This window comes from Protomyctophum parallelum, assembly GCF_964188405.1.
Source record: "Protomyctophum parallelum genome assembly, chromosome: 9".
Taxonomy (NCBI): domain Eukaryota; kingdom Metazoa; phylum Chordata; class Actinopteri; order Myctophiformes; family Myctophidae; genus Protomyctophum; species Protomyctophum parallelum.
This window is the reverse complement of record NC_139706.1, coordinates 4,557,796-4,566,749: the sequence shown is the minus strand read 5'-3', so window position 1 is coordinate 4,566,749 and position 8,954 is coordinate 4,557,796. Positions and strand designations below refer to the sequence as shown.

Below are 8,954 nucleotides of genomic sequence, written 5' to 3'. Positions count from 1 at the left end.
TTTATAACTGGCTTTGATGGTGACGTAATAATTATATGTTTCAGTGGCGGTTGGATTAAAGGTAATGCCCCTATGTACTGTATACATGTATGTAATCTGAAACCAATGCCATATCAAGCACAAATTAATCATTACGTCATACGCAGCCACAGACATACGCATCAGAGCACCGGACAAACAACATTACTTGCACGCTCTGCTTGCGCAAGTAATAACTGGGTGGGGCATTTTTCCAACATGCATCGTTCCAAGTAGACCAGTGCCCACTTGGCACCGCTCCATAAGTTAAATAACCCAACCTGACCATTTATTTTCCGTTTACTGGAGACACCCCATATAAACCAAGCAAACACTCTAAAAAGATCAGAATGTAGAACTAAAGTACCTCTGAGAAATTAGTTTATATTATCAAAATCACACCCGTGTGAAGTGAGGGGCGCTCTTATCATCGTACATCATGACGTAAAATAGACAATATGCCTATTTGCTCAGACACTATTTGATGTAAAATTCTCCATTAATTGTCAATGGGAATGTAATGTTTGTGTAGGACGAAGAACATACACTAATAGCTGAATATAGGGCCCCTCAAAAAAATAAAAATGAGAGGGAGGAATTTCATCCAAAGCCTTTGGATTTGATTTGTGGCAAATCATTCTGAATACCTGATGGCTGAGATGAGCCCATTGGCATATGGTGCTGATCCCCGGAGACTGGCTGCTTCTCAACGGCGGTAAGAACAACAATCGATGCAGGAGTAAGGTCATGCTCTGCTAGCATAAAGATAAGTCAAATTATTCAATTAGAACATTTATTACAATGTCTCAAACAATACAATATTCTCACCTACAAAATTGCTTAGTATACCACAGGCTCATACAGAGGCAAAGAAACAAATTGATCTGATACACAGGGTACCGTACCATGTGTATGAATTTACTGAATAAAATACTTCCTATGATGACCCACATGTGTGTAATTCATGTAAAATAATTCCCTCTATGAGACCTTAGAAGATGGGCATTAGGCTTTTAAAAATGTGCAATACCGTCCCCTGCCTCGCTTTAGGCTTCCATTTACAGCTGATGTCCTAATATCAGTTTGCAGTGAAAGATTACATTACATGCATTAGGCTTCCATTTACAGCTGATGTCCTAATATCAGTTTGCAGTGAAAGATTACATTACATGCATGTGGATCGGAAGTTGTCCCCGGAAATACATTGTGCGCAAAATAAGAGAGACAAATATAGATTATAGTTGCCATTTCGTTTTTCATGATATGTGTGTTGGTTGTTGAGAGCCTGTCCTGTGCCCATTCATTCATACATACAGTACAGTACATTCAGCAGAGAGGTCTTAACGTCCCTTCAAGTATTTTTAACATCTTTACAACCAACCAACGTCTGACCCGACTGGTAAGGACAAGTCGGTTTGGTGTGTAAGGGACTTTAAGGCAGAGACTCTGTATACGCCATACACAGGAATTGATTAAGTATCTTAACCACTGTGTTTTGTCCACAAACATTATAGTACATCCTATGATTGTTATTATTCACTACAGTTTCTTAGAGGTAGGTCCACAATGACATAAACTTTTGAAATATGGAACAAAACACAACAAAAAAGCTTACACACATTCAGTGTAAGTTAAAAATAAGCCAATATGTCCTATGAGGGAGAAAAGACATTTGGGGAAATAAAGTCAACAAGACAACAGAAGTATATGACTGAAATAAAACAACAACAAAAAAACAGAATATCTGAAACTATATACAATTATATACAATACATTTCATCACCTTCGCTAAATGAAATCCAATTGTTGGAATGAATAAGACAAAAGTTTTATAATCACGAGACGTACATTATTACGCATTTACATAAAGCCCACAGACTCTTTGGGGTTGACTTTTATATCAAAGTGTCACAACAATTGCTGATGTTGTAAACTATTGCCTCAAGAGGGTTGGGGCATGTTAAATTAAAACAAGTCATAAACCAACCATATGCTAGGGTCACAATGTTTGCACCTCCATGTGCGTGTTTGTTAAGCTCCATGTGCGAGTTTGTCAGTCCCAGTACTGTATGTATGGGACTGACATGTCTGATCCGCACCGAATGTGACCGGCTGTTCTGCAGGTCTCTCCACTACAAACGACATGATTATCCACATAACCGACACAACAATAAAGTGTCGCAGCAAAGGTTTTCAAGTGCGTGTGTGCATTATGCACAATACATCTTATCTCACGTCGTTCACAATATGTGTGTGTATGCAAGTATAACTAAATGGGCAAGGGTAGAGGCAGCAGTGGCTCCGGATGTAGAAAGGCCACCGTGGACTACTTGGCTACTAATGGCTACATTCGGTTCGATCCCAGTCTTTTCCTGGCTTCATGTCAAAGTGTCCTGAAAACCTGGCATCCACCGTTGGTGTGAGAACATATGACTGTAATGCACATCTTAAAGTGCTTTGGATAAATACGCCGCAGAAATGCAGACCATGTACAGTAACTGTTTTAATTGTCTGTTCCTTAACATGATGGTCCATACTTGGCAGAGTGTTTCCCTCTGGTGGTCACCGCGTGCCTAGGAGCCATAGTCAGTCTCGAGTGGGGACTCCTCTGTCTGGCCCAGTGGGCACTGCCCCTCCTGACTTGACTCTCCTCCCATGTCCCCCAAGTCCATGTCTGGCAGATCCTCCTGTACGGGCTTTGATGCTGCCTCCTCACAGTACACACACTCCTGGTGGAATCATAAAAAAACAAGAACTCTCATTGATACACTGTGTAGAATGGATAAAGGTTGAGTGGACTCCTAAACAGTACTAAATTGTAGAGATGCTCCGATCAGTTTTTTGGGGACCGATCCCGATCCCTGATAGTTTTTCTCATGATCGGCCGATACCGATGGGCTCCATCTTGCGCCACCCTTATTCCTTATCCCTAAACTTATTTGCCATTTTTTACTATTTTGAAAATAATTTTAAAATACCGGTAGTTCAACTAGCCGATCTACATCTACATGAGCTTGTAGATCAGCTATTTGAACTATTTTAAAAGGTTTTTAAAATAGTAAAACATAAGTTTAGGGATAAGGGTTAAGGGGTGGCGCAAGATATAGCCCCTTGTGCGTATGGGGAAATTTGAATATTTCTAAACTGTTCTTGTGTGTGTGGGGAGGAAGGGGAGAATGTTTAGGCCTGTCACAAAGCTGCAAAATTATATTATACTCTGCATCTGATTGACTTTTATACCACTTGAATGGTATAAAAGAGCGATTTCTCCAGATCGGGTAAATTGTCGATCACCGATCGAGTAATTTGTAGTGAAAATCGTCTGATCAATAGTCGGTGGCCGATTAATCGGAGCACCTCTACTAAATTGGCAATTTTTTACAAAATGTAAAAAAAAAAAGAAAAAAAAAAGAAATGTATGCCGTGGAAAATGGACGGAAATAATGTTAAGTTTACCCTTCAACTTAAAGGACAACTTTCGTTTTTTTCAACCAAGGTTCAGGTTTTAGGTTGTTATTAGACAAAGTAAAAGGTGAGTGTAATCTTTTTTTCAATTGCTGCTTTCTTTCGTGGGGGGCATTCAAACATGGGGCTAAATACATCCTTTTTTACAAAATTTCACTGAGATTTCTTTATTAATATTTACTATAGTCCCCAGGAAATTACATCTGGCCACAAAAGATCACAGGATCTACTGAATGTGAGGGTAGAGGTACTAACTAGGGGATTGTTGGAACCAAATGGACCCCAGTAGGAAAATTAATTTATTCACCGGCAACGTAATTATCAAAACTGTACACACAATGAATTACTTTATACTCCGCAGTTATGACAGTGTCAAATGTGTGTGGGTGTGTGTTCATGTGATGCATTGCTGACCTTGACGTTGATAGCAGAAGGCAGGCCTCCCCTCCTCACCCAGGGGTGTTCGGCCAGCAGCTCTCTGCGCTGGTCGGAGGAGAAGCGTGGCTGGCTCTTCTGCATCTGTCTCAGCCTCTCCTTGTCCTCTCGCAGAACCCTCTGTATGTCTCTGTAGGTCAGGTAGGAACACAACATCAGGATTTATTATCACGTAGACACAATAGACATAATTAAACACTTTCCCTGCCAGCTATTAATACAAGTATTAGCTGTTGAATCACTACACATCCAGAACTCTAAGGGCTGTATTTTGCGTGTCTTAAGTACCAGGTCTTATTCCCTAACTTGAGTAAACTAAAGACCTGGAGGCGTGGTCAATGCTCTTTGGACACTCAGAATAGCCAAATGGCATTGATCACGCCTCCAGGTATTTAGTTTACTCAAGTTAGGGAATAAGACCTGGTACTTAAGACACGCAAAATACAGCCCTAACTCTTTATGCTCCCTCACACATTGCGTGCAGACAATAACACATTGTCAAGCACCGCGGGGCGTCAGTAGGTTGAAAATCTGTTCTTTTCAGCGAGCGATGCATGCCATCGTGCAATGGGAGGATGATGAATCAATTAAGCTCATCACTCACCTGGATGGCATCTCGTAGGTCATCATGACTTTGTCGTCCGCGTTGGCCATTAGCAGCCACAGAGGCTCCTGGGGGACACACTTGACAAAGTGTTCAACCTCCCCTTGACCGGACACCTGGCTCTGGGAATGGGAGTGGCCCCTTGTTCGGCCCATGGCTTTGGTCTTGGGGTCGTTGGAGCCTGAGGTGGCCGAGCCAGTGTCCTCCTGCAGAAGGACTTCCAGGTCAGTGAGTGAAGAGTTGCTGTCACTGTGGGCCCCATGCACTGGAGACGTCATCTGCAAAATGAGGAGCCGAACATCACAAATCCATGGCAGCAGGTGTTTGAATGCAACAAAAAGCATTACAAAAGACCAGCACCACACCGGAAATAGACTGACTGTAGCTACGCAGTCTTAAAGTGTCTCAAAGCCCGGGACTGTAGGCTCAAAGAGTATTTAATGGTTATTGATAAACAATCTGCTAACAACCTCATTTGACAGTTCTAAGACACCTCTCCTTCCTCCCACGTTCTCCATGCCTCTCACCTGAGGGATGTCAGTTTTGACGACCACAGCTCCTCCCTGCTGTCCTGATGCTCCAGCTGATGGCCCTGTGTTGTTCTGTCTCTCTGCGGAGCGCTGCTTCTCCTCCATGCTCAGAAGGTTGAGCTGCAGAGGAGTGCTGCACCGTGACTCAAACAGAGACGGCCACGAGGGCACCTCATGGCCCGCCGACGGCGGGGTGGAGGAGCCAGATGCGCCCCCCTCTCTGGGCTCAGAGGTAGAGGGCTCAAGGGTCAGGCCGTAGGAGCAGGGCTGGTCTGGGTAAGAGGCTTGGCTCACAAACGGAGCCTGGACCGGCAAAGACGGCAGGGCTGCGAACGGCTGCTGGGTAGTGTAGGCCGCCTGAGGGGCTTGAAGGGGCTGCTGGGTAGTGTAGGCCGCCTGAGGGGCTTCGAAAGGCTGCAGGGTAGTGTAGGCCGCCTGAGGGGCTTGAAGGGGCTGCTGGGTAGTGTAGGCCGCCTGAGGGGCTTCGAAAGGCTGCAGGGTAGTGTAGGCCGCCTGAGGGGCTTGAAGGGGCTGCTGGGTAGTGTAGGCCGCCTGAGGGGCTTCGAAAGGCTGCAGGGTAGTGTAGGCTGCCTGAGGCGCTTGAAGGGGCTGCTGGGTAGTGTAGGCCGCCTGAGGGGCTTCGAAAGGCTGCAGGATAGTGTAGGCAGACTGGGCAGGGAATGGTTGTTGGCTATTGAAGGAGGCTTGTGTTTGAATTGTGTACGCAGGTTGTGGGGTATGGAAGGGCTGCTGGGTAGTGTAGGCAGTTTGGGTTTGCGTCTGATCAGGGAAGAAAGCTGGACTAGGAGCCGTCCCCATCTGATCCATTTGACCAAGCTGGCCTATTGCGGGAAACAGATAGTTGGGCAGAACCAACGCCACCACTGGAGTAACCATAGGGGTGGGATATGGAGTGGCAGTGGGCGGAGCTTCCCCATATCCAGTGGAAAGGGAGGGGTCTGGGCATGGGCCCAGTGCTGGGGGGGCAGGGGGCTTGGGGTAAACAGGGAGCTGGTAGGCTGCTGGCACCATGGCTCGGTAGGAAACACTGAAAGCTGATTGGGAGGCCTCCGATGGGGACCAGGAGGTTTGGTTGAGACCCTGGAGTGGGAGGCGAGGTTTGCGGTCAGAGGCGTCGCTGTCTGATGAATCGGGCTGCTTCAGTCGAGGTTTCTTGGACCTTCTGTTGCGGCTTCCCTTCTTGGCGGTGGGCTCAGACCTGTAGGCACCTGGTTTAGAGCTCCCTTGGACACCAGGCGATTCTAAAGGGAGATTATATAGCATGTTGGTTCAGGAAGGAACGTGGATATAATTTACCTACAAGCACAGTGACACAGTGACATGGAGAGAGCTTTGGAGAGAGTTTTGAAAGAATATAGGCAAGTGACTAACTATATGCTGGTATCATGTAGCCTATGTACCGGTAGATAATATATCATGTGTCCGATCAAAATACTTTATGTTCTTTTTGGCAAGCAAGCAACACCCCTGCATGATGGAGTAGATAAATTATGCTTTTTGACAGCCGAAGGAACAGTGCTAGAGTGCAGCGCATCTGTGGTTGGAAAAAAAAGTGTGTATTACATTTAATAAGATGTTGTTGGTCACGTATTTTGGCCTACCAGGCAAATGCCTAGCGGAAACCCTGGGGGATGCACACGCAGATCCGACACACTAGTTCAATAGTATGTCGGAACTAAAGCCTGTACCTAACCCTGGTTCAGGTAACTGTTACCGATCTTAAAAGATTAACAATAATTTTGTTAACTGAGTAATATTAATGTTATGTTCATTGTGAGAGGCCCTGCGCTGTACCTTGACAACGGGTCAACTCTCGGAGCTTGTGGAGGTAGGTGGAGCAGTCCTTCTGAAAGGTCCTGGCGCTGCGGAGGTCTCGGCAGCTGTGGAGGAAGGCCTGCTCCTCTTTCTGGGTGTGCGCGGCCAGCACCTGCTTGGTCATGTCCAGCCTTTTGTAAGCCTCCTTCTCCTGGCTGGGCGAGGAGGACACCACCACTGGGGGACTCTCAGCCACATCCTCAATGGTCTCTGTTATGGGATTGCAGTCGCACACAAATTAGTTGGAGAGAAATAGCCAGTCACAACAACAACAACAACAGCAGGAGGGCTAACTCTTAAAGGGCCACTTCACCCCTTTGAGCATGAGTGCAGCAAAGCATTATGGTAATTGTAGTAATCCAGCAGTGAGACCAGTGCCCATGACATCACAGACACTTTGAAATAAAACACATATTACACAAATACACATACACAGAAAACCCCCAGGAAAGTGTTTCTTGCGTCCTAAACATCATTAAAATAAGATCTGGGCCTGGGCCGTGGCTCAGCGGTCCAGGCACCTTGGCCGGTAGTCAGAGTCTGGCAGTGTGCCGCGGGTTCGACTCCCGAACCCGACGGCCTTTACGGCATGTCACTCCCCCATCTCTCTCCCCCATTTCATGTCAGCCTACTGTCTGTCCCTCTATAAAAAATATAAAATAAAAAAGGCGAAAGCCGAAAAAACACACTAAATAAATTTTAACAGAATCTGTTATGCTTTTAGATTTACTCGTCGTACGTCAACCGTTTGGATACCGGAGAACTGGCCAGTTTACCAAGTCACCATGGCAAAGATTCTTCATCAATGTCTTCATCGTTATGCTAACATGCTGTCTTTATCAGTGTAGTATGTCAAACTCACAGATGTCATAGTTCATTTCCAAAGTGATACAATTATTTTGTGCAATTGTGAATACCAATGATAAGTAGGCCTACCATTTCAGGAATTGTTTACTAATGAATTACATTGTTTCGGTACTTTGGTGTTTAAACTTTTAGCATTCCTACTTTCTCTAGTGTTAACTCTCGTCTCTCTCTCTCTCAATTCAATGCAATTGAAATGAAGGTGAAGTCAAACTAAAATGCACTAAATCGCGGCGAGTTGGTAAACTGGCGAGTTCTCCGGATGCCAACCGTTTTCAGGTCAAATCACTGAGACAAACGGGCATGCATGACACTCTGTTAAAGCTACAATCCAGGACTTATTTGAATCAATGAAACATGACTTTTACCAAGCTGTATGTATAGAGTATGGTAATACAATATAAATAGCACATCTGCAGTGGTTGGAGGTGGTCTACCTGCTCTTACATTAATACATTTAGACCCTGGTGTCTGCAGGACACCTACTGTTTGAAAGATGTCAATAGTTATTTGAACCAGAAGGCACGTTGAATTGGACGCCATCTTTATATTGTCCAATTCATCTTTGTGGCGCCAGCTTTATGGTAGTTTGGAACATCCTTGCAATTGCCTCTCTCCATCAGGGGAGGGAAACAACGGACATGAAACATACAGATTGTATCTTTGACGTGCCATCCACATGCATTTAGCATGTGGATGGCAGAATGGACACAGGGAGCTCACCAGATTCGGGCAACGGTTTCTTGTCGTCCACGTGGACTATGGTGCTACGGTAGCTGCACTGGGACGTGATGGACACAACACTCTCTGCCTTGCTGAGCAGAGGGAGAGGTGTGAGGGGACTTCCCACCACGGCCGCAGCCCCGGAGGGAGCTTTCATGTCGGACAGTCCATTTTGGCTGTCCAACGTTAAAGGATCTGTAAGGGGGTGGACAAGAGAGGATGTTGTGTTGGCACGGGCCCACAGAAAGACAAACTAATTCCTCATGCATCGATAATGCCTGATTTATACTTAGTTGTGTGCCGTTTTGCACTGAAAACAAGCAATCTACAAGGTCACAACGTCTGCACACAACTTAGTATGAATCAGTCTTTGCATCTGAAAGCCAAGTGTTCTCTACAGCGCACAAGACTGACACCTTATGTGACATAAAATAAAAGCCTTGATTTGGACGATCGTTGTTGTCTTCTCTGTACTTGTG

The 8,954-nt window shown here is 45.4% G+C and overlaps 1 protein-coding gene across 1 annotated transcript in view; it reads right to left on the bottom strand.

Annotated features, from left to right (window-relative positions):
* Positions 1-2,591: 2,591 nt before the first annotated feature.
* The window catches only part of LOC310863963 (period circadian protein homolog 2-like), a gene marked incomplete at both ends in the record, with an annotated part of 35,689 nt that continues 29,326 nt past the window's right edge, over positions 2,592-8,954 (bottom strand). The window contains 6 exon segments of the mRNA XM_083772497.1: positions 2,592-2,747; positions 3,898-4,048; positions 4,523-4,800; positions 5,050-6,314; positions 6,868-7,098; positions 8,476-8,670. Of these exon segments, the coding sequence (XP_083628623.1) occupies positions 2,592-2,747; positions 3,898-4,048; positions 4,523-4,800; positions 5,050-6,314; positions 6,868-7,098; positions 8,476-8,670 (2,276 nt within the window).